The 27,499-nt window shown below is 39.2% G+C and overlaps 1 protein-coding gene across 1 annotated transcript; it reads left to right on the top strand.

Annotated features, from left to right (window-relative positions):
• Positions 1-220: 220 nt before the first annotated feature.
• CRISP2 (cysteine rich secretory protein 2) lies at positions 221-24,690 on the top strand (the record flags this gene model as incomplete). Its single annotated transcript, XM_082663827.1, is given in 8 exon segments — positions 221-304; positions 4,627-4,743; positions 5,511-5,598; positions 9,454-9,599; positions 10,322-10,419; positions 14,639-14,669; positions 14,673-14,727; positions 24,563-24,690. Coding segments are annotated over 8 exon segments (732 nt in total). The 5' UTR covers positions 221-235.
• Positions 24,691-27,499: the final 2,809 nt, after the last annotated feature.

Raw genomic sequence — 27,499 nt, forward strand, 5'->3', positions numbered from 1 at the left:
CAGTCAAGTTCTTCAGCTTATTTTTTATTGTCCCTATCAGAGACAAGGTTGGTTCTATTATGATTCTACTGGCACCGTATGACAGTCCTCTCTTGTTACATTACTTATAAATTTGGGAATCACGGCTCCTTTGAGATAACCAAGATCATTACATTAGTTCTTCCCTCCTAGTTAGAGGTCCATGTACTACATGTTTCAATGTAGACCTTTGTTCTCTTTGACTTACTTCCTAGCAATGGCTTCACTCCCAGTTGTGCTGTTTCTGGCTACTGTGCTGCTACCATCTTTCCCCACCAAAGCAAAGGTAAGGTTAAAGTGGAAAAATCTTTCCAGAGCTATCCAGGCAGCTCTGTGGGATGGCAAGGCACTTTGAGAGCGGAAGTAATGAGAGTGTCTAGTACATCACAGAGCACTCCTTGGTAGCTCAGAGCACTTAACGTAATTATCTAGATGAAAGTTCAAGGATGAGCAGTCCAGTACAGCAGCTATCTGTCACACATGGCTATTAAAGACTTGAAATGTGGCTTTTCCAAAACAAGATGTGCTGTAGGTAGTATAAATTACACACCAGATTTCAAAGATTTAGTACAAAAAAAGAAAAATATTGCATTATTTTTACATGGAGTACATGATATTTTGGAAAATTAATGCATTAGGTCCCTAGGGCTGTTGTAGGAAATTAACACAAGTTTGGTGGCTTAGCCCAATAGAAATTTATTCTCTCACAGTTCTGGAGACCAGAAGTCTGAAATCAAGGTATCAGCAGGGCCATGCTCCCTCTGGAGGATCTAGGAGGGAGTCTGTTCCATGGTCCTCTCCCAGCTTCTGGTGGCTTCCACCAATCCTTGGCTTGTGGCTACATCACTGGAATCTCTGCCTCCATCTTCACATCACCTTCTCCTCTTGCGTCTCTTATAAAGACACGTGCCATTGGATTTATTTTTCATTCAGTATTGGCCCCTGTCCTTAGGGATGTATAAGTACGCAGGAGAAATGGACGCAATGTGATCATGGTGATAAAATGTGGTCAGACCTATGTTCACAGTATTTGCAGAGCTCTGAAGGGGACTCAGTATTGGGGGAGCAGAGAATGACTTATTCCAAGGTGTCAGGGGAAGGTCAACCAAGGACCCTGTCTATTCAGACTTACACTTCAAAGTCTTACTCATGCTGGGACTTCCCTGGTGGCACAGTGGTTAAGAATCTGCCTGCCAATGCAGGGGACACGGGTTCATCCGGGACGATCCCACATGCCGCAGAGAAACTAAGCCCGCGTGCCACAACTACTGAAGCCCGCAGGCCTAGAGCCCGAGCTCCGCAACAAGAGAATCCACAACAATGAGAAGCCTGCACAGTGCAATGGAGACCCAACACAGCCAAAAATTTTAAAAAAATAAATTGATTTAAAAAAAAATCTTGCTCATGTAACATCAGCCTTTTGTGTAAATTTAGGCTATCAAATTGCTAGACCTTGTGGGAGCAATTCACACACCCTACTCCACCTCCAGGTTTAGGATCTATCCCCCCCAACACACACACACACACACACACACACACACACACACACACACACACACACACACACACACACACACACACACACACACACAAATATACACCAAAAATATCAGCAACTGATTTAATACCTTATCAATTATATTTCTGTTTCTAAAAGGAACAAAGTCAGCAATAGTCCATTCACTGGATGACTTTGCTCCTTCCAAATGGCCTTGGAGATTTTTTTAATGGGGTCTTTTGAGCGACCCTATAAAATCTACCTATAACAGGTAGAATCACCCACAGCCAACATCGTCCTCAATGGTGAAAAACTGAAACCATTTCCACTAAGATCAGGAACAAGACAGGTTGCCCACTCTCATCACAATTATTCAACATAGTTTTGGAAGTTTTAGCCATAGCAGTCAGAGAAGAAAAAGAAACAAAAGGAATCCGGATCAGAAAAGAGGTAGAACTGTTACTGTTTGCTGATGACGTGATACCATGCATAGAGAATCCTAAAGATGCTACCAGAAAACTACTAGAGCTAATGAATGAATTTGGTAAAGTAGCAGGATACAAAATTAATGCACAGAAATCTCCTGCATTCCTATACACTAATGATGAAAAATCTGAAAGAGAAATTAAGGAAACACTCCCATTTGCCATTGCAACAAAAAGAATAAAATATCTAGGAATAAACCTACCTAAGGAGACAAAAGACCTGTATGCAGAAAACTATAAGACACTGATGAAAGAAATGAGAGATGGTACAAACAGATGGAGAGATATACCATGTTCTTGGATTGGAAGAATCAAAATTGTGAAAATGACTCTACTACCCAAAGCAATCTACAGATTCAATGCAATCCCTATCAAACTACCAATGGCATTTTTCACAGAACTAGAACAAAAACTGCACAGTTTGTATGGAAACACAAAAGACCCCAAATAGCCAAAGCAATCTTGAGAAAGAAAAACAGAGCTGGAGGAATCAAGCTCCCTGACTTCAGACTATACTACAAAGCTACAGTAATCAAGACAGTATGGTACTGGCACAAAAACAGAAATATAGATCAATGGAACAGGGTACAAAGCCAAGAGAGAAACCCACGCATATATGGTCACCTTATCTTTGATAAAAGAGGCAAGAATATACAATGCAGAAAAGACAGCCTCTTCAATAAGTGGTGCTGGGAAAACTGGACAGCTACATGTAAAAGAAAGAAATTAGAGCACTCCCTAACACCATACACAAAAATAAACTCAAAATGGATTAAAGACCTAAGTGTAACACCAGACACTATAAAACTCTTAGAGGAAAACATAATAAGAACACTCTTTGACATAAATCACAGCAAGATCCTTTTTGACCCACCTCCTACAGAAATGGAAATGTAAACAAAAATAAACAAATGGGACCTAATGAAACTTCAAAGCTTTTGCACAGCAAAGGAAACCATAAAAAGATGAAAAGACAACCCTCAGAATGGGAGAAAATATTTGCAGATGAAACAACTAACAAAGGATTAGTTTCCAAAATTTACAAGCAGCTCATGCAGCTCAATATCAAAAAAACAAAGAGCCCAATCCAAAAATAGGCAGAAGACCTAAATAGACATTTCTCCAAAGAAGATATACAGATTGCCAACAAACACATGAAAGGATGCTCAACATCACTAATCATTAGAGAAATGCAAATCAAAATTGCAATGAGATATCACCCCACACCAGTCAGAATGGCCATCATCAAAAAATCTAGAAACAATAAATGCTGGAGAGGGTGTGAAGAAAAGGGAACCCTCTTGCACTGTTGGTGGGAATGTAAATTGATACAGCCACTATGGAGAACAGTATGGAGGTTCCTTAAAAAACTAAAAATAGAACTACCATATGACCCAGCAATCCCATTACTGGGCATATACCCTAAAAAAACTATAATTCAAAAAGAGACATGTACCACAATGTTCATTGCAGCTCTATTTACAATAGCCAGGACATGGAAGGAACCTAAGTGTCCATTAACAGATGAATGGATAAAGAAGATGTGGCACATATATACAATGGAATATTACTCACCCATAAAAGAAACGAAATTGAGTTATTTGTAATGAGGTGAATGGACCTAGAGTCTGTCATACAGAGTGAAGTCAGAAAGAGAAAAACAAATACCGTATGCTAACACATATATATATGGAATCTAAAAAAAAAATGGTTCTGAAGAACCTAGGGGCAGGACAGGAATAAAGACACAGACATAGAGAATGGACTTGAGGACACAGGGAGGGAGAATGGTAAGCTGGGACGAAGTGAGAGAGTGGCATGGACATATACACACTACCAAATGTAAAACAGTTAGCTAGTGAGAAGCAGCCCCACAGCACAGGGAGATCAGCTCTGTGCTTTGTGACCACCTAGAGGGGTGGAATAGGGAGGGTGGGAGGGAGATGCAAGGGGGGGGGGAATATGGGGATATATGTATACATTTAGCTGATTCACTTTGTTGTACAGCAGCAACTAACACAACAATGTAAAGCAATTATACTCCAATAAAGATGTTAAAAAAATAAAACAGGTAGAATCATTTTACTGGAATACTGAATGCACTTCAACTGAACCTCAACATTCTTTCTCTAAATACATTCTAAATATATTCTTTCTCTAAAAACAGATACCATGTCAGGTCAAAGTTCCCCTTAAAGTCTAGGATGAGTCTTGAGGTCCGCTCTTACCCCACTGCTGCAGCCTGATTGAATGTGGATGAATCTGCCTTCATGTTCTTATTGTATACCTTTGTACACAATATTATAAAATATAAAACATTATCACTTGTATGTCTAGAAAAATCACACTGAGAGTTCCCTTGAAACTAGAAATTGGCATTTGCGGCCTCAGAGGAGTTTTTAATTTGTCATGTCATGAATTCCATTCCCATTCTCAAAACTTCAAACTACTTTTTTCCTATTTGTCATTGCCTTGGTTCAGTTCATTGACAGTGCTTAACAACTCATAGTGGCTTGAACTGAACACTTTGTAAAGTCATCTCAGAGCCCCTGAATTAACTTATTCACTCTTAAGTGCAATTTTCAAAAATGTTTAAAAAAAAATCCTAATTTTATTTCCCTGTAGGATCCATCCTTCACTGCGCTGTTAACCATTCAAACGCAAGTCCAAAGAGAGATTGTAAATAAACACAATGAACTAAGGAAATCAGTCTCTCCACCTGCCAGCAACATGCTAAAGATGGTAAGAAGCAAAAATATAAATAAAGTGGTGTGAACCAGCAGTGGTAAGAGCAGGCAGCTAACTGGCATCTCTTAAGACTCTTGTGGCTTACAAAGTTCTGTCTCTATTTTTCTACTTCATTTAGCTCTGTCATGGGCAGGGCAGAAATGAATTTTCCTTTATAATGGTTAAATAACTTGTCAAGATTACAGGGCTCTTAAGCTGGGAAGGCAGAATTTAGAAGCCAGATCTTCAGACATCAAATATGAAGGTGTTACATTTTTGGTTCACTATCTTCCCTAGTCGATCCTTCAGGATCAATGCCATTTAGGGAAAATAACAGCCCATTTCCCAGGGAATAGTCCATAAAAGCTGGACATCTCCCATGTGGACACAGTGGGCTACAAATGGAATTGGCAATAAACTAGGTCAGCTTATTACTACTGAAATATAGTCAGACTATCTCACATGTTAGTATTTAGAGCAGCAACATTATTAAAAATCTTAGGTGCGGCTGCTATGCTATCATAGTCAGATAATGTATTAGGTATTTCTCTTGTTAGACATACCTGTGGACTTGTCTTTGTGTGGAAACTGGCACTGGGACAGATAAAGACACACGCACACACATACACACAAACAAAAAGGTACTTTAATACCAATGACAATTAGATAATACATCTACAGAAGTTTTAAAGTAATGCAAATCAGCCTACCAATCAGATTTTAAAGCATATACTTCATTGGAGTTGAATCTTTGTGTATTTTGTTTTTCTTGTGACATTTAGGAATGGAGCAGAGAAGCAACAGCAAATGCTCAGAAGTGGGCAAACAAGTGCACTTTAGAACACAGTAATCCAGATGACCGGAAGACCAGTATGTAAATGAGTCAATGTTTGTTGAATAAATGAGCAAATAAAATATTAGGCAAATAAAATAGGACAGACCATTCTGGAGCATTGTATTCAGAAGACTTTGTGAATAAATGTTGCTTATATGGCTGTACTTTTAAAATTAAAGTATCTGTATAGAGAGAGATACGATAAGTACTATTTCATGCTTGTTGATTATTTACATTATGCAAATTATTTCTTAAGCAGCATCTCATTTGTTCCTCTTGATCAGCTCATGGTGAACAGGTCATGCATAATCATTTTCCCGATTTTAAAGATTAAAAAGGATGTGGAAGGAATGAATTATGCAAGAACACAACTGGTAGGAGTATCATATACTGGAAAGTTAACCAGGCTTCCTGATTTCTCACCCTTTGCCCTTTTTGTGATATTGTGTAGCTGTATGGTGTTTTGAAATCAGATTATTTTGCATTCACAAAATGTGTTAAAATATGTTGAACTGTTCCTGAATTTTACTCTAAAAATATTTAAGCTTTTTTTAATCAGGATGAATATTTTGGGTGTGTTGATTCATTTTTTAAAGTTTTGATAACAAATTGTCAAGTATTTTGTACAGACTGTGTACCTATAATGCATAGAATAATATATTAGACTCAAAAAAACTTGAAGACGTATCTTACCAAGGATCATAAAAGCCATGAGAGAAAAAAAACTTGTATTCACAAACCTTACATAAAATGTTTTACATTTTCAAGCATGATATACACATAGGTAAGCCCAATTTAAAGGTAGTGAATAACTTACCTGTTATTTCAGTAGAATTGTTCTTGTTTATATTGTTGATGCAAACATTATGATGAAATTACAACAGGAGGCGACTGTGTTCATTTTCAGTGGAAAATGGTCTTAAAGATCCAAGTCTACTGTTAGTTTCTAAGTTTCTGTCTTTCCTTATTAAAGGAGATATCCAAAAACACTTTATACTTTCTTTAAGCAGCACGTAAACATTATATTTCAAGTCACCAAAACGTAAATATTAAGAGAGGGCTGAAAAGGGTAACGTTTCTGGACCTCAAGGCACTTCTTTCTTCTTTAAATTAATTTTACTGTGGTAAGAACACCTTTTTTTTTTTTTTTTTTTTTAGTTTTTAAAAAATTTTATGCTGCTAAGAACACTTAACATGAAATCTACCCTCTCAAGAAATGTTTAAGTGTACGATACAATATTGTTGATTGTAGGTGCCATGCTGTCCATCAGATATCTAGAAATTATCTTGCTTACCAGAAAGTTTATGCCCATTGATTAGTAACTCCCCATTCCTCCTTCCCCCCAGCCCAGCAGCCACCATTCCACTCTTTGATTCTATGAATTTGACTATTTGAGATACTTCATACTGATAGAATCAGGCACTCGTTTTCTGTGACTAGCTTATTTCACTTAGCAAAATATCCTCAAGGTTCATTCATGTTGCTGCATGTTGCAGAATTTCCTTCTTTTCTAAGGATGGATGATATTCCATTGTGTGTATATACCACATTTTGTTTATCCGTTCATCTGCTGATGGACATTTAGGTCATTTCCACATTTTGGCTATCATGAATAGTGCTGCAGTGAACATGAGAATGTAAATATCTCTTCAAGATCTTGACTTCAATTCTTTTGGATAAATACTCAGAAGTGGAATTGCTGGATCATTTGGTAGCTCTACTTTCAATTTTTTGAGGAACCTCCCTACTGTTGCCTACAACAGCTACCTATGTTTTATTCTCACCAACAGCGTACAAGAATTCCAATTTCTCTTGCTGTCTTTTGTTTTTTGAGAACAGACATCCTGACAGGTGTAAGGTTATATCTCATTGTGGTTTTGATCTGCCTTTTTTCTGATGATTAGTGACACTGAGCACCTTTTCATATACCTGTTGGTCATTTGTACATCTTTTTTGGAGAAATGCTGTTCAAGTCCATCTTGCTCAAGAAAGATTCTTAAGTCGTTTCCTCAGGCAGCCCCCAGAAAAGATGGATCTCTGACAGTCCATCCAATTCTTTCCCTCCCCAGGGAGAGGCTAAGAGCTGGAGTATTTTGTTTGTTCACTCTGTGCTGAACCAGGAAGGGAGGCTATGGCAACTGCCAGCCCAAATATCTGTCTCTGTTCTCACTAGCCGCAGGCAGTGAGTTTATGCTAGGTCTTGATAGCATTCCAAAACAGGCAAGTCAGGAGCCAGTCCTTCAGGCAGCCTCTGGAAAATGTGTGGCATCAGATGACCAAACCAGCTTCTTCCCTCCCCAGGGAGAAGCAGGCAGCTGAGGTTTTTGTCGGCTTGCTCTGTGCTGAGCTGGGGAGAAGGGCTATGGCATCTACCAATCCAAACTGCCATCTCAGTTCTCCCCCAGGGAACAAGATTGCGCTCCAGGACTGGCAAGAAAGATGCCAGTTCTTTGGGTAGCCCCAGAGAAACTGGACCACTGGACACACTGATCAACTCCCACGGAAGAAAGGAAAAAAATGAAAGGATTTTTCATTTGCTTGCTCTGTGCTGAGCCAGAGGGAGGAGTTATGGTGTCTAGCAGCCCAAACACCATCTCCACTCACCACCTCCAAGACTAGCAAGACAGAAGCCAGCCCTCTGGGGCGTCCCCTTGGAAACGTTGGGTTGCTGGACACATGAGCCAACTCTTTCCCTCCCCTGGGAGAAGCTGGGAGTTAGAGGGTCTCTTCCTGATTGTATAGCACGGAGCTGAGGGTAGGGATTCTCGCCAGAGGGTTTTCCAATCTCCCTAGAGGCTTCAGTGAGTCTGGTTTCATATCCCTCAGGGTCAGGAAGCCTTTAGTTTTGTTTTTGGATTTCTGACAAGGGCAATTTGTTCATGAATTGTTGCTGAATCAGTGTGTGTATTGGGGAAAGGAGAGTCCAGGGCTTCCTACCTCACCATTCTGCTGATGTCACCCTCTGCAAGGTCCTTCCTGCCTAACTCTCTGAGGAGACATTATGACTCCTCAGAGAGTTATAATATAACTGGAAGTTATAATATACAGTTATAATATAACTGTAAGTTATATATAACTCTCCTCAGAGAGTTATAACTGTAAGTTATATAACATTATATAACTATAATGTCACATTGTGACATTATGACTCATGGACTAAGGGAAGAGCTACAAGTTTTGAACACCTTCCTGATGTCAGTTGACTCTTGATTGGGACTCTTAAAGACTGCCCGTAAACCTTTTTTTTTTCAAAGTTTATGCAAATTCATAATCATAAATATTTATTCTGGCTCCTATGTGTGAAAAATCTCTGCTGAGGGTGGGTAAGAGGAGAGAAAAAATAAAATTTGGTTGTTGCCTTTCGTAAGCTAACAATACAAAGCTGAGAGCACACACATTATACCTGTGAAGAATTTAGCATGAAAAAGAATGCATCTTTGACAATCCACAGGGAGGAGGATTTTGTTTGGTTTGGTTTGGTTTTGATTTTTATTGAAATATAGTTAATTTACAATGTTGTGATAGCTTCAGGTGTACAGCAAGGTGATTCAAATATACATATATATATATATTTTACATTCACTTCCATTATAGGTTATTACAAGATATTGAGTATAGTTCCCTGTGCTATACAGTAGGTCCTTGTTAGAATAAATTCTTCTCAAGCTATTCAGAGTTTGCATATTGTGGCCAGCCCAGTGGGCTAGGTAGATCTGTCTTCTATTCAGCTTTACAGTTGATAAGGAATGGAAGCATCTTTTTCATGTATTAACAGTTAGCAAATACAGGCACTGAGTTTGAAGGGCAACATCCTTGTGTTCATGTAGTTGACTTCTCTTGCCACGGCATGCTTTTTTGTTTTCTTCATGAATGATCTGTTCACACTTAGGTACAAAACGTGGTGAGAATCCCTACATGTCAAGTGACCCTACTGCCTGGTCAGATGCAATCCAAAGCTGGTTTGAAGAACACCACAATTTTGTCTACGGTGCAGGACCAAAGAGCTCCAGTGCAATTGTTGGACATTATACCCAGGTAACCAGAACAAATGAAAAACTTCTGCCACAGATGCTCTAACAGAGAAAGCTTCTCCAAATGATGACCAACACCAATGTTCAATCTGGGGGAAGGGCTTGAGAATAATAGAGTCCTGGCATTTGGCTGGTATTTCATCTAAAACTGTCATTTTTTTTTTCATGGGCTGCAAAATTCTTGGCAGGGAAGTACACTCTGTACTTTTCCAACATTATAAATGGATACACGAAATTTAATATTTTTAAAGTTTGTGACTTTGTTTCAGTAGTTTAAATATTTCCATAAGGTATACGGTTACAAACTATGAGTCACTTTTTTTTCTTTCTTTTTAAATATTTGGCTGCGTTGGGTCTTTGCTGGTGCGCGCAGGCTTTCTCTAGTTGTCGTGAGCGGGGGCTACTCTTCACTGCAGTGTGCGGCCTTCTCATTGCAGTGGATTCTCTTGTTGTGGAGCACGGGCTCTAGGCACGCGGGCTTCAGTAGTTGTAGCATGCGGGCTCAGTAGTCGCGGCACGTGGGCTTAGTTGCCCCGAGGCATGTGGGATCCTCCGGGACCAGGGATGGAACCCGTGTCCCCTGCATTGGCAGATGGGTTCCTAACCACTGCACCACCAAGGAAGTGCCAAGAATCACTTTTTTTTTTACATTTGCTATTATTTGTTTTCCCAGTATTTTCCCCTCTTCCTTAATGTACTCTTACATATTTCCTTATGCATTTGTAGCTTGTTTGGTACTCATCTTTCCGTGTTGGATGTGGAATTGCCTACTGTCCCAATCAGGAGAGTCTAAAATACTACTATGTTTGCCAGTACTGTCCTGCGTAAGTATATACTTTAAAGTTTAATACCAATAATTCCATCGGCAATTTAATATTTTAAAATAATCTTACATTTACCCAATCAAAATAAAAAAGCATATTTTAATAAAGAGAAGGGATAAACCTTTGGAAATACTGCTTAAGGTAAGATACATTCAACTTATCAGAGAAGAGACCAAGTTCTCATTTCCAAGAGTAAAATCTGAAACTCTCTTTCCTCAATTATGAAGCCATGTCTTTTCTCTCAATTGCCTTTCCCCAGGGCTCAAGGTTATTCTCTGGGCACGTGTAGTATGCATTTCTCTAGACTTGATGTCATCAGTTCTCACTAATTTCACACCCTAGGTGGGTGGAAGCTTGATGCTTAAGCAAGAGGCAGTAGTGGAGTGGAAAATAAGGGATAGTAAATTGTGATTTCAGCCCTTTCTGCTGAAACGTTCCTATTCTTACTTATCTTGAAAACCATATATGTTATTATCATTAGAAATGATTCATTCTTCTGGGTCTCCAAGGTTTTTCAAGAGATCTTTAATATATGTTAGAGTCCAGAAAAAGGAAACATCTTAAGCTTTTGTTTCTCAGAAGTTTTCACCAAAAACTCCATAATGAACAATTCCTTACAGTCTTTATTTGTAACAGGAAACATGCTCTTTCATTAAGCAAAACGTTTTAAGTTCTCCACAACAAATCCTATGGATAAACTAAAAACCTAACCTCAACATATCTGCTAGTCTTAATTTCTTTTAAAATTTGAAGTTCTTTACCACTACAGGCAGGGAGGCCCCAAACCAAGCCTCATATAGGATTTATTTGATACTATAGATGACCCAGGGATATGGGTCTCCAGTTTGAGAAATATGACCTCCAAAGTCATTTTCCTGAAAACAGCTATTAGAGTTTAGTAGAAAGAATAGATAGGTCATTTGGGGAAGGACAACACGGGCCTAGGAAGACCCTGAGCTCACCTCCTCCCATGCACACACTGAATCTACACCTACATATAAAGAAATTGCCCCCGAAGTTGATTTAACAGCTTCTGCAGATAGAAGGACCACATAGAAATTAGTAGGAAAGATGGAGACACTGTATCCATGGGAACCCCACCCCCATTTTAGTGATCTGCAGTAGGAGGCATATAGCTGAGGGGCTTGAGAACAGACTCACCTGCCCTGGGACACAGCAAAAAATACCCCAGCAATTTAAAAAGCATTCAGACTATACAGAAGGAAAATCCATCTGTTAACCTGAGAGCTTCTTCCAAATGAACAGGGAACTGCTGGAGCCCTCCCCAGAGTCGAAGGCACCAGTGAGCACCATTGTTTGGTCCCCCTGGGAGTCCCCCCAGTGCACACCTTCCCCAGCTGCAGCCCTAGCCATCCCACCAAGGCAGCCGTAAGCACAGTGCTCCCCAGGGACTTCCTCTAGCCTGGCCCATTCCAGCTCAAGCTGGTCTGCTAAAGCCACCAGTCACAAGCAGTCACAGGGGATGCTCTTACACAAGGCCACTCCTTCAAGACCAAGAGCGGTAGCTGTTTAGCCTAAATCATAGACAAAACCCCAAAATTTAGCAACTATACTCCAATAAAAAATTTTTTTAAAATAATAATAAAAACAAAATTCAAACAAAATGAGGAGACAGGAATATGTTCCAAATGAAAGAACAGAATATAACCACAGGAAAAAACTCTAATGAAATGGAGATAAGTAATTTACCTGATAGAGTTCAAAGAAATGGTTACAGGATGCTCACTGAACTAGGGAGAATAATGGAAGAACACAATAAGAATTTCAGCAAAGACTTAAAAACTAAAAGAACCAATCAGAAATGAAGAATATAGGAACTGAAATAAAAAACACACTCAAGAGAATCAATAGCAGATTATATGATACAGAAGAACAGATAAGCAATCTGGAAGATAGAATAGTGAAAAATCACCCAATGAGAACAGCAAAAAGAAGAAAGAATTTTTTTTAAATGAGGAGAGTTTAAGGTACCTCTGGGACAACAGCAAGCTACCAACAGCTAGGGATCCCAGGAAGATAAGAGAGAGAAAGGAACAGAAAACATTTTAAAAAAATAATGCCTGAAACCTTCCCTAACCTGAAAAAGGAAACAGACATCCAGGTACAGGAAGCTAAGAGAGTCCCGAACAAGATGAACCTAGAGTTATACCAAGACATAATTAAAATGGCAAAAGTTAAAGAGGAAATTTTTAAGGCAACAAGAGAAAAACAACTAATCACACAAAAGAGAAACCCCATAAGACTATCAGCTGGTTTCCAGGAGAAACTTTATAGGCTGGAAGGGAGTGGTAGGATATATTTAAAGTTCTGAAAAAACAAAAACAAAAAAAGCTTACAACCTGGAATATTCTGTTCAGCAAGGTTATCATTCAGAATTGAAGGATAGATAAAGAGTTTCCCAGACAAACAAAACTAAAAAAGTTCATCATCACTAGACTGGCCTTACAAGAAATGTTAAAGGGTCTTCTTTAAGCAGAAAAGCAAAGGCCACAACTAGAAACAGAAAACACATATGAAAGAATAAATCTCACTGGTAAAGGCAAATATATAGTAATGGCAGTGGATCAGCCACTTAAAAAGCTAGTATGAAGTTTAAAAGACAAAAGTGCTACTATCAGTTGTAACTGCAACAAGTAGTGAAGGACTACACAAGGTAAAAAAATGTAAAATATGACATAAAAATCATAAAACAGATGGGGGTAGTAAAAATTTAGTGCTTTTAGAAAGCCTTCGAACTTAAGTGACTATCAGCTTAAAACAGCTATAGCTACAGACTGATATATATGAACCTCATGTTAAGTACAAAATAAAAACCTACAATGGATACACAAAAAATAATGAAAAAGAAGTCCAAAGCTAACACTAAAGGAATCCATCAAACCACAAGAGATGTACAGATGGTAACTGGAATTACTGTGGTGATTTCATAATGTATAAAAATATCAAACCACTATGTTGTACACGTGAAACTAATAGAATATTGTGTGTCAAGTATAACTTAATAAAAAAATTGATAGACCCTTGGAAAATGCATCCAAACTCACTGCCTGGCTGTGAGAGGGGAGGCATCGGGAACCAGGCATCTGGAGTGAGAGCTGAAGTGAATAATGAGGAAAGCGGGAGTGACAGAACCTCCAGAACACTTTTGTGTCTACGTCACAATCTTTCCAAGCCCTTCCAAGGCTACCACATGGACAGCCATGTTCTGTGCAGGAAGACAGATTCAAATACATCACTTTGGGCCCTTGGCTCCCTTGACACTACTGAGATTTGCATTCTCATGTATTTTCCGATGAATTAGATAAATTTAACAGCCAATAGGATAATCATCATCGATGAGTTACAAGTTAGTCACTGTAATTGACTACACCCAGGCTATTGGCGTTTATCAAAACTTTTTACTCTCACGTTCCTTTTTCGGTAAACATAAAAATCTCTCACGCACTACCTCTGGAAATTCATAAACCTTCCCCAGCTCTCCCTGACCCACAAATACACGCACCACAAACTACTTAAATAGCACAATGCCATCTCGAAATTAAAATATATATATATTGGAGCTTTACTGTCCCTAGTTCATATTAGAGGAATTAGGGTATTTATCCTCTTTCAAATATAAAATTATATTGCAACATTGAGTATTCTTTTTCATACTGCAACCTCCTGCCCCCAGGATCTTTCCCCGTCTCTCAAAGTGATATATTTATCCCTAGCCAGCTCTCTGCGGGGCACGGCCTTACCAATCTGACCAAGTCTACCGGGAGATGAAAAGTGTATTGCTGCAAAGAAGTTATCTGGATGCTTTAGACTAGTTATGCCAGTGTAGCTGCCCAGCCTGAAGAAGTAGAGTCAAGGAGATGGGTCGATGTGTGTGAAGTATTTTCTTAATTTGGATGTTATGTAAATTACATGTGGAGAATTGTAATTTTTCAGTTTTGTTTTGTCGTTGTTTTTTTTTTTTTGGCCTGGTGGTGCGGCTTGTGGGATCTTAGTTCCCCGACCTAAGGGGTCGAACCTGGGACCACAGCAGTGAAAGCCCAGAATCCTAGCCATTGGACCGCCAGGGAATTCCCCTCAGTTTTGTTAACAGAACTAAAAACGTTACATATATACTTATATATATTTAGTGATTGATGTTGCCCTTGGCAACTAAACAGTAAAGTGAAAAATATTTGACAGTGTGTATTTTACATTACAGTGGTAATAATGTGAGTAAAAAGAGTACCCCTTAACAACAAGGAACACCTTGTGCCAGTTGCCCTGATAACTGTGACAGTGGACTATGCGGTAAGTTTGAAGTGATTAACTTGCTATTATAATCAAGAATTGATGTTTAATTTTCTTTTTATGGATAAAGAAATCTCCCAAAGTAACCAATTTAAATAACATCTTTATGCCAAGACAAAAAGATTACCCAACAGAGTGTGTTTAAGTAAACATTTTACACATTTCAATAACCTACATATTCTCTGTAATGAAAAGAATACAGGCATACCTCAGAGACGTTGTTACAGATCACTGAAAGAAAGAAAATATGGCTATTAAGCGAGTCACACAAAGTTTTGGTTTCCCAGTGCACATGAAAGCTATGTTTACACTATACTGTAGTCTATGAAGTGTGCAATGGTATTATGTCTAAAAAAAAACAATGTACATTAAATTAAAAATAATGCTTTTGGAAAAATTGCACCAACAGGCTTGCTCAATGTAGGGTTGCCACAAACCTTCAATTGTAAAAAACACAATATCTGCAAAGTACCGTAAAGTGAAATGCAATACAATGAGGTATGCCTATATTACCATATATAAGATAATGAAACATCTAGCATCCATTTGTTTCTGTGACCTCGCAGAGCTCATTAATAACTATACATTCGGGGCTTACCTGGTGGCGCAGTGGTTGGGAGTCCGCCTGCCGATGCAGGGGACACGGGTTCGTGCCCCGGTCCGGGAAGATCCCACATGCCGAGGAGCAGCTAGGCCCGTGAGCCATGGCCACTGAGCCTGCGCGTCCGGAGCCTGAGTTCCACAACGGGAGAGGCCACGACAGTGAGAGGCCCACATACTGAAAAAAAAAAAAAAAAACTATACATTCATGCTTCTGATAATTTCATCAACGTTAATGTCATTACACCAAAGGTAGTATTTTGAAAGCATAAAAATGTATAAATCTAAGGATGTGAGACCACATTGTGTCTCAGTCTATACAGGCAAACTTAATGTTTCTTTTGTGCAAATGAGTTCCTCATGCTGATTACTGCATTTTTTTCTAAAGTATAATTGGAAGCATGGTGATTAACATAATAAATGATCACTTGCCCTATAATTTACTCATGGTTTTGTGCACACTTTTAATGACAAAGTCCAACCTGTATATGATATGGGTTCATAGAATCCATAAAGATATTGTTGCAAAAGGAGGGAATAAAATGTCATATGTGTCATTTCTAAAGTTGTCATGATCTGAAGTAAAAATAGCTATTGGTTTTTTATAGTTGGGATATTTTTATTAAAATTATTATGGGGCTTCCCTGGTGGCGCCGTGGTTGAGAATCTGCCTGCCGATGCAGGGGACGCGGGTTCGTGCCCCCGTCTGGGAGGATCTCACATGCCGCGGAGCGGCTGGGCCCGTGAGCCATGGCCGCTGAGCCTGCATGTCCGGAGCCTATGCTCCGCAACGGGAGAGGCCACAACACAGAGAGGCTCGCGTACCACAAAAAAAAAAAAAAAATTATTATGAACAATAGAGTTGACTCATTCCCTGAGACTTTTACCTTTCAAATGCATTCACCTTTAGTCAGTATTCTTTCTTACTGAATTATAGAGCTATAATTCAGAATATTCATGATGTCAAAACTATAAATTAACTAAAGGAAAAAAATCAGCTAAAAAAACATGGAATAGGCTTCCGGGAAGATGGCGGAAGAGTAAGACGTGGAGATCATCTTCCTCCCCACGGATACACCAGAAATACATCTACACGTGGAACAACTCCCACAGAACACCTACTGAACGCTGGCAGAAGACCTAAGGCTTCCCAAAAGGCAAGAAACCCCCCACGTACCTGGGTAGGGAAAAGAAAAGAGAATAAACAGAGACAAAAGGATAGGGACGGGACCTGCACCAGTGGGAGGGAGCTGTGAAGGAGAAAAAGTTTCCACACACTAGGAAGCCCCTTCGCGGGCGGAGACTGCGGGTGGCGGAGGGGGGAAGCTTCGGAGCCGCGTAGGAGAGCACAGCAACAGGGGTGCGGAGAGAAAAGGGGAGAGATTCCCGCACAGAGGATCAGGGCCGACCGGCACTCACCAGCCAGAGAGGCTTGTCTGCTCACCTGCCGGGGCGGGCGAGGCTTGGAGTTGAGGCTTAGGCTTCAGTCGGAGCACCGGGAGAGGACTGGGGTTGGCGGCGTGAACACAGCCTGCAGGGGGTTAATGCACCACGGCTAGCCGGGAGGGAGTCCGGGGAAAACTCTGGACCTGCCGAGGAGGCAAGAGACTTTTTCTTTCCTCTTTGTTTCCTGGTCCGCGAGGAGAGACGATTAAGAGCGCTGCTTAAAGGAGCTCCAGAGACGGGCGCGAGCCGCGCCTAAAAGAGCGCAACCCAGAGACGGGCATGAGACGCTAAGGCTGCTGCTGCCGCCACCAAGAAGCCTGTGTGCGAGCACAGGTTACTACCCACACTCCCCTTCCGGGGAGCCTGTGCAGCCCGCCACCGTCAGGGCCCCGGGATCCAGGGACAACTTCCCGGGGAGAACGCCCGGAGCGCCTCAGGCTCGTGCAACGTCACGGTGGCGTCTGCCGCCGCAGGCCCGCCCCGCACGCAGTGCCCCTCCCTCCCCCCCGGGCCTGAGCCAGCGACCTACACGCAGAGGCGGGGCCAAATCCAAAGCTGAGCCCCGGGAGCTGTGAGAAGAAAGAAGAGAAAGGGAAATCTCTCCCAGCTGCCGCAGAAGCAGCGGATTAAAGCTCCACAATCAACTTGAGGTACCTGCATCTGTGGAATACATGAATAGAAAACGAATCATCCCAAATTGAGGAGGTGGATTTTGAGAGCAAGATTTATGATTTTTTCCCCTTTTCCTCTTTTTGTGAGTGTGTATGTGTATGCTTCTGTGTGAGATTATATCTGTATAGCTTTGCTTCCACCATTTGTCCTAGGGTTCTATCCGTCCGTTGTTTTTTTTCTTAATAATTATTTTTTTATTTTAATAACTTTATTATACTTTATCTTACTTTATTTTATTTTACTTTATCTTCTTTCTTTTTTCCCATCCTTCCCTCCTTCCTTCCTTCCTTCCTTCCTTCCTCCCTCCCTCCCTCCTTTCTTTCTTTCTTTCTTTCTAATTGTACTAATTCTTTCTTTCTCCTTTTCTTCCTTTTATTCTGAGCCGTGCGGATGAAAGGCTCTTGGTGCTGCAGTCAGGAGTCAGTGCTGTGCCTCTGAGGTGGGAGAGCCAACTTCAGGGCAGTGGTCCACAAGAGACCTCCCAGCTCCACATAATATCAAATGGTGAAAATTCCCAGAGATCTCCATCTCAACACCAGCACCCAGCTTCACTCAATGACCAGCAAGCTACAGTGCTGGACATCCTATGCCAAACAACTAGCAAGACAGGAACACAACCCCACCCATTACCAGAGAGGCTGCCTAAAATCATAATAAGTCCACAGACACCCCAAAACACACCACCAGACGTGCACCTGCCCACCAGAAAGACAAGATCCAGCCTCATCCACCAGAACACAGGCACTAGTCCCCTCCACCAGGAAGCCTACACCATCGACTGAACAAACCTTAGCCACTGGGGACAGACACCAAAAACAACGGGAACTACGAACCTGCAGCCTGCAAAAAGGAGACCCCAAACACAGTAAGATAAGCAAAATGAGAAGACAGAAAAACACACAGCAGATGAAGGAGCAAGATAAAAACCCACCAGACCTAACAAATGAAGAGGAAATAGGCAGTCTACCTGAAAAAGAATTCAGAACAATGATAGTAAAGATGATCCAAAATCTTGGAAATAGAATGGACAAAATGCAACAAACATTTAACAAGGAACTAGAAGAACTAAAGATGAAACAAACAATGATGAACAACACAATAGATGAAATTAAAAATACTCTAGATAGGATCAATAGCAGAATAACTGAGGCAGAAGAACGGATAAGTGACCTGGAAGATAAAAGAGTGGAAATAAGTACTGCAGAGCAGAATAAAGAAAAAAGAATGAAAAGAACTGAGGACAGTCTCAAAGACCTCTGGGACAATATTAAACACACCAACATTTGAATTATAGGGGTTCCAGAAGAAGAAGAGAAAAAGGGACTGAGAAAATATTTGAAAAGATTATAGTTGAAAACTTCCCGAATATGGGAAAGGAAATAGTTAATCAAGTCCAGGAAGCACAGAGAGTCCCATACAGGATAAATCCAAGGAGAAATATGCCAAGACACATATTAATCAAACTGTCAAAAATTAAATACAAAGAAAACATATTAAAAGCAGCAAGGGAAAAACAACAAATAACACACAAGGGAATCCCCATAAGGTTAACAGCTGATCTTTCAGCAGAAACTCTGCAAGCCAGAAGGGACTGGCAGGACATATTTAAAGTGATGAAGGAGAAAAACCTGCAACCAAGATTACTCTACCCAGCAAGGATTTCATTCAGATTTGATGGAGAAATTAAAACGTTTACAGACAAGCAAAAGCTGAGAGAGTTCAGCACCACCAAACCAGCTTTACAACAACTGCTAAAGGAACTTCTCTAGGCAAGAAACACAAGAGAAGGAAAAGATCTCCAATAACGAACCCAAAACAATTAAGAAAATGGGAATAGGAACATACATATCGATAATTACCTTAAATGTAAATGGATTAAATGCTCCCACCAAAAGACACAGATTGGCTGAATGAATACAAAAACAAGACCCATATATTTGTTGTCTACAAGAGACCCACTTCAGACCTAGAGACACATACAGACTGAAAGTAAGGGGATGGAAAAAGATATTTCATGCAAATGGAAACCAAAAGAAAGCTGGAGTAGCAATGCTCATAACAGACAAAATAGACTTTAAAATAAAGACTATTAGAAAGACAAAGAAGGACATTACATAATGATCAAGGGATCGATCCAAGAAGAAGATATAACAATTGTAAATATTTATGCACCCAACATAGGAGCACCTCAATACATAAGGCAAATACTAATAGCCATAAAAGGGGAAATCGACAGTAATACATTCATAGTAGGGGACTTTAACACCCCACTTATACCACTGGACAGATCATCCAAAATGAAAATAAATAAGGAAACACAAGCTTTAAATGATACATTAAACAAGATGGACTTAATTGATATTTATAGGACATTCCACCCAAAAACAACAGAATACACATTTTTCTCAAGTGCTCATGGAACATTCTCTAGGATAGATCATATCTTGGGTCACAAGTCAAGCCTTGGTAAATTTAAGAAAATTGAAATTGTTTCAAGTATCCTTTCTGACCACGCTACGAGACTAGATATAAATTACAGGAAAAGATCTGTAAAAAATACAAACACATGGAAGCTAAACAATACACTACTTAATAACGAAGTGATCACTGAAGAAATCAAAGAGGAAATTTAAAAATACCTAGAAACAAATGACAATGGAGACACAACGACCCAAAATCTATGGGATGCAGCAAAAGCAGTTCTAAGAGGGAAGTTTATAGCAATACAATCCTACCTTAAGAAACAGGAAACATCTCAAATAAACAACCTAACCTTGCACATAAAGCAATTAGAGAAAGAAGAACAAAAAAAACCCAAAGTCAGCAGAAGGAAAGAAAACATAAAACTCAGATCAGAAGTAAATGAAAAAGAAATGAAGGAAACAATAGCAAAGATCAATAAAACTAAAAGCTGGTTCTTTGAGAAGATAAACAAAATAGATTAGCCAGACTCATCAAGAAAAAAAGGGAGAAGACTCAAATCAATAGAATTAGAAATGAAAAAGGAGAAGTAACAAGTGAAACTGCAGAAATACAAAAGATCATGAGAGATTACTACAAACAACTCTATGCCAATAAAATGGACAACCTGGAAGAAATGGACAAATTCTTGGAAAAACCCAACATTCTGATACTGAACCAGGAAGAAATAGAAAATGTGAACAGACCAATCACAAGCACTGAAATTGAAACTGTGATTAAAAATCTTCCAACAAACAAACGCCCAGGAACAGATGGCTTCACAGGTGAATTCTATCAAACATTTAGAGAAGAACTAACACCTATCCTTCTCAAACTCTTCCAAAATATAGCAGAGGGAGGAACACTCCCAAACTCATTCTACGAGGCCACCATCACCTTGATACCAAAACCAGACAAGGATGTCACAAAGAAAGAAAACTACAGGCCAATATCACTGATGAACATAGATGCAAAAATCCTCAACAAAATACTAGCAAATAGGATCCAACAGCACATTAAAAGGATCATACACCATGATCAAGTTGGATTTATTCCAGGAATGCAAGGATTCTTCAATATATGCAAAACAATGTGATAAACCATATTAACAAATTGAAGGAGAAAAACCATATGATCATCTCAATAGATGCAGAGAAAGCTTTTGACAAAATTCAACACCCATTTATGATAAAAACCCTCCAGAAAGTAGGCATAGAGGGAACTTTCTCAACATAATAAAGGCCATATAGGACAAACCCACAGCCAACATCGTCCTCAATGGTGAAAAACTGAAAGCATTTCCACTAAGATCAGGAACAAGACAAGGTTGCCCACTCTCACCACTCTTATTCAATATAGTTTTGGAAGTTTTAGCCACAGCAATCAGAGAAGAAAAGGAAATAAAAGGAATCCAAATCGGAAAAGAAGAAGTAAAGCTGTCACTGTTTGTAGATGACATGATACTATACATATAGAATCCTAAAGATGCTACCAGAAAACTACTAGAGCTAATCAATGAATTTGGTAAAGTAGCAGGATACAACATTAATGCACAGAAATCTCTGGCATTCCTATATGCTAATGATGAAAAATCTGAAAGTGAAATCAAGAAAACACTCCCATTTACCATTGCAACAAAAAGAATAAAATATCTAGGAATAAACCTACCTAAGGAGACAAAAGACCTGTATGCAGAAAATTATAAGACACTGATAAAAGAAATTAAAGATGATACAAATAGATGGAGAGATATACCATGTTCTTGGATTGGAAGAATCAACATTGTGAAAATGACTCTACTACCCAAAGCAACGTACAGATTCAATGCAATCCCTATCAAACTACCACTGGTATTTTTCACAGAACTAGAACAAAAATTTCACAATTTGTATGGAAACACAAAAGACCCCGAATAGCCAAAGCAATCTTGAGAACGAAAAATGGAGCTGGAGGAATCTGGCTCCCTGGCTTCAGACTATACTACAAAGCTACAGTAATCAAGACAGTATGGTACTGGCACAGAAACAGAAAGATAGATCAATGGAACAGGATAGAAAGCCCAGAGATAAACCCACGTACATATGGTCACCTTATCTTTGATAAAGGAGGCAGGAATGTACAGTGGAGAAAGAGAGCCTCTTCAATAAGTGGTGCTGGGAAAACTGGACAGCTACATGTAAAAGTATGAGATTAGATCACTCCCTAACACCATACACAAAAATAAACTCAAAATGGATTAAAGACCTAAATGTAAGGCCAGAAACTATCAAACTCTTAGAGGAAAACATAGGCAGAACACTCTATGACATAAATCACAGCAAGATCCTTTCTGACCCACCTCCCAGAGAAATGGAAATAAAAACAAAAATAAACAAATGGGACCTAATGAAACTTCAAAGCTTTTGCACAGCAAAGGAAACCATAAACAAGACGAAAAGACAACCCTCAGAATGGGAGAAAATATTTGCAAATGAAGCAAATGACAAAGGATTAATCTCCAAAATTTATAAGCAGCTCATGCAGCTCAATAACAAAAAAACAAACAACCCAATCCAAAAATGGGCAGAAGACCTAAACAGACATTTCTCCACAGAAGATATATAGACTGCCAACAAACACATGAAGGAATGCTCAACTTCATTAATCATTAGAGAAATGCAAATCAAAAGTACAATGAGATATCATCTCATACCAGTCAGAATAGCCATCATCAAAAAATCTAGAAACAGTAAATGCTGGAGAGGATGTGGAGAAAAGGGAACCCTCTTGCACTGTTGGTGGGAATGTAAATTGATACAGTGACTGTGGAGAACAGTATGGAGGTTCCTTAAGAAACTAAAAATAGAACTACCATACAACCCAGCAATCCCACTACTGGGCATATACCCTGAAAAAAACATAATTCAAAAAGAGTCATGTATCAAAATGTTCATTGCAGCTCTATTTACAATAGCCAGGAGATGGAAACAACCTAAGTGTCCATCATCGGATGTATGGATAAAGAAGATGTGGCACATATATACAATGGAATATTACTCAGCCATAAAAAGAAACGAAATTGAGCTATTTGTAATGAGGTGGGTAGACCTAGAGTCTGTCATACAGAGTGAAGTAAGTCAGAAAGAGAAAGACAAATACCATATGCTAACACATATATATGGAATTTAAGAAAAAAAATGTCATGAAGAACCTAGGGGTAAGACAGGAATAAAGACACAGACCTACTAGAGAATGGACTTGAGGATATGGGGAATGGGAAGGGTAAGCTGGAACGAAGTGAAAGAGTGGCATGGACATATATACACTACCAAACGTAAGGTAGATAGCTAGTGGGAAGCAGCCACATAGCACAGGGAGATCAGCTCAGCGCTTTGTGACCGCCTGGAGGGCTGGGATAAGGAGGGTGGGAGGGAGGGAGACGCAAGAGGGAAGAGATATGGGAACATATGTATATGTATAACTGATTCACTTTGTTATAAAGCAGAAACTAACACACCATTGTAAAGCAATTATACTTCAATAAAGATGTAAAAAAAAAAGTCAAAATACAAGAGTTCAAAAAGGCAAAAAAAAAAATAATAAACCTTGGAATATTTCTACCTCTGCTGAGTGCTATATTAGCTAAGGAGCTTGGAATTTATCCTATTAGCAATAAGCACTCAATTGAAAGGTTTTCAGCAAAAGAGTGACAAGGTCAGAATCATGTTTGATAAAGAGCTTTCTAGCACTGGTAAATAGAAACTATTGGATGGAAGTCAGCAAGAAAACTATTGAAAAACATGGATTAAAAAGAAATTGAATGTCTTGACCTCATACTGGGAAAATGAATGAAGAACAATGGACAGGGCTGAGAGACAAGAAGTAGAATAGCCAGTGTTTGTTACCAGTGCTGGTTGGTGCTGGTCAGAAGTAGAAAAGAAGGAGTTCAGATTGATTCAGTTCCTGGCCTGAATGACTGAGTAGTCAGGGAACCATTCCCCTGGGATTGTGGGAGGGGAATAGTCACCTTGGATCCATTTTGGGTAAGAGGATGAGTTTAGTTTGAGATTTGTTGGGTTTGGGGTCCCTGGAGAACATCCAAAAAAGAAACATTAGAAAGCAAGAAGGCATATTATCATTGTTTTACCTCTCTATCTTCCCACTGGAATCACTTTCTCCTGAAAGAGAAAGCATTGGTGTCTGAGGCAGTGTGTCCAATAGGATGAAATGATAAGGATGTTCTCTATCATCATGTATCTTACAAGTAGCCACTAGTCACATGTGGTCATTGAACACTGTGGCTGGTAAGATTAAGGAACTAAATTTTTAATTTTGCCTAACTTAAAATAATTTAAGTTTAAATAGCTCTATGTGTGTAGTAGCTCCTCCCATATTAGATTCTGTAGGTATTTTCATTTTACTCTCTTTGCTAAGGGAGAAAAATAGGTCAATTCATTTTAGAAACATGTCACCAAGTTCAAAATAAAAAGTGATGGATTAATCAGTGATCTCAACTAAGTCACCTTGTATGTCCCTCAAGAAGTGAAAGGCCCCTTGTGGTGTAAGTGACACTGACTTGTTTGTCCAATCTTACCCACTCATACACTTTGAATATGTGGATTGTTTTGTCGTTACTGAGAAAAATGATAATGAGGTAACTCATCTGTTTTTGTTACAGCCAATTCTTGTGTGTATGAAGATCTCCTTAGTAACTGTGATTCCTTGAAGAAAACAGCTGGCTGTGAACATGAATTGCTCAAGGAAAAGTGCAAGACTACTTGCCTATGTGAAGGCAAAATTTACTGAAATGCCCAACTTGCACTGTGCAGGACTAAGTGGAGAAAATCTGCATCATTTAGTTGACACATACCAAGAGGGAAATTGTAGGCATGTTAGTTACAAATTTGATTCCAAACAGTAAGGAACCTTTTTCTCCAGGATATTTACAGAGATCTCTTTCATACAACGATTTACAAAAGTAAGCTAGTCTATGACAACAACTTTGGACTGATACAAATTTGTCACCTTACATTTAATTAACTGAATCAAGTCGAGAATTTTGAAAGTAGTACAACCACAGGACTTAGTCACTAGAACTTTGGATTAAAATAAAGAATTACATGTTTCCTGAAACAACATGCCAAAAGAAAAAAAAAAAAGACTGTAACATTGTCATTCCTACTCCAAGATTTTTTACATGTTTAAAGAATGAATTCAAAGATTGACATCTACCTTTGTCTTATGACATCCTCTTTAAATAAAAGCAAACAGCTTTTAAAATAAAGAATTTATCTAAGAAAAACATGTATGTGATTCTTGAGTCATATTTTATAATATTAATATATAACCCCAGCTAGACTAGCCCAGATATATGATTAGACAGAGCAAAATTTCTGAAAACATTTGCCTATAAAATTAAATTTTGGGAGTTCCCTGGCAATCCATTGGTTAGGACCCTGCACTGACACTGCAGGGGGTCAGGGTTGATCCCTGGTCAGGGAACTAAGATCCCACAAGCTGTGTGGCATGGCCAAAAATTAAAAATTAAAAAATTAAATTTTAACAATAACAAAAAGGAATCAGTTGTATTCTCTTTTTGCTTTTTGACATTTTGCTCTCTTCTGCACTGGTTTGATATCCTACCTTTTGTGTAAAAAGAATAGTAAATACAAAAATACACATGTAATTTCACATTTATGCAAAATGTACATGAAACATGGGAAAAGTATACCAGAAACTAATGAGATTGGTTATATAGAGTGGGTGGGTGAGAATGGGTTGGGCAGGATGGAGGGTGTCAAAAGGCTAGGAGAAAATGGGTGGGGCGTGACACTTCTCTATTTCTTTTTATATAGTTTTAGCTTATGAATTTTGTTTCACATACTCTTCAAAATAAAATAAAATCAACAAGGGTGGGCAGAAAAATCCAAAATGAAATAGAAACAAGAATAAAATAAACTGTTTTGCACATAGATCAAATAATCACCATAAAGGGTGGGAAAAAAGAATCAATTCAACTAATGTTTGAATGTCATATTTGAACTGTATGTCATCTATATTTATATAAACAAATGTTCAACTCTAGTGAATAAGATTTTGTTTTGTTTGTTTTTAACATAGACACATGGGTTAGTAATTCTGAAACTACTATATATCCTATGAACACACAAATAAATAATTATAAATAATGGAAGCCAGGTTTCTCACTGTTGGAGAAAGGCTTTACACACATGGAAAGAAGGAATACAGGATTAAACCCTGTGTTGTTGCATTGGAATTGGAGGTATTAGTGTGAATTTGTAATTTTTCACATATACATAGAGGTGTTAGAAAAATAGTGAACAGAACAGAAGGAATTCCTGCCCTCATGCATGGATAATTTTTGAAACTGGAGGATAAGAACATAAGGGTTCCCAGAGCCACTAGGGACACAAACCATTCTTTGGGATGATAAAAATTGTTCGTAAAATGTAACAACAAAATGTAGTGTTAACCACTTTTAAATGAAACACATAGTGGCTTTGAGTTAAAGAAAGTTCCAGGGACTTCCCTGGTGGTGCAGTGGTTAAGAATCTGCCTGCCTATGCAGGGGACATGGGTAAGCCCGGGCGCTACAACTACCAAGCCTGGGCTCTAGAGCCTACGAACCAGAACTACTGAGCCCACGTGCCACAACTACAGAAGCCCGTGCACCTAGAGCCCGTGCTCCGCAACAAGAGAAGCCACCGCAATGAGAAGCCCGCGCACCGCAACGAAGAGCAGGCCCGCTCGCCACAACTAGAGAAAGCCCATGTGCAGCAATGAAGACCCAATGCAGCCAAAATATAAAATACATAAATAAATTTAAATCGATGTGATGCTAATTAGAAATTAAAAAAAAAAAGTTCCAGGAAAAAACGGTTTCACGTTGGCCACATGAAGCATTAATCCTTATCCCGGCAACGTTGGCAGCCAGCAACAAAGACGGTAGTAGCTGATGAGCGGTCACTTCAGTGGCGTCCAGAAGACAACCTCATCTTTGAGATCTGGAGCTATTGGAAACATGTTCACTGAGAGTCCCCAAGCATCAGAATCCTTAGAGTCCCAGATCTGTGAAAGAAGGTGGGGTAGAAGAGTAGATAAAGAGCAGATGCTATGGGGGAGGTAACAGGATCTGTTAGCACACATGAGAAAATCCCTGGGGGCACCCAGTAGCAGTTGGGTGAAAAGTGTAGGGTTTATGGCTCTTTCAATAGCAGGCAGAAGGGAACACCCTCTTCCCTGTCACATACATGCACACACATACATGAAAACAATTGATGGAAACTGTCTTAAAACCAAACCCCCTAGTACTGGGAAATACGATTATAAAATGTACTCTGGATCTATATATAGAATATTTAAATGTCATCAGGTGCTGATTTCGCTATTTCAAATTGAGATACTGTTTCTCTTTTGTAAGTGAAATAACACATGTAAGATATTTAGGAGTAAGAGAGACTAATGGTGCTCAGTAAATTCTAATTTACTTCTCTGTTTCACCTTAGTGCTACCAAAGTTAATTAGAAAACATTCTACATTCCAGGTGATATGCTGATTCTTTTACATTCATTTTTTGCACTTTATCCTCACAATA

Source organism: Grampus griseus (genome assembly GCF_964374135.1).
Source record: "Grampus griseus genome assembly, chromosome: 10".
In the NCBI taxonomy this organism is placed as follows: domain Eukaryota; kingdom Metazoa; phylum Chordata; class Mammalia; order Artiodactyla; family Delphinidae; genus Grampus; species Grampus griseus.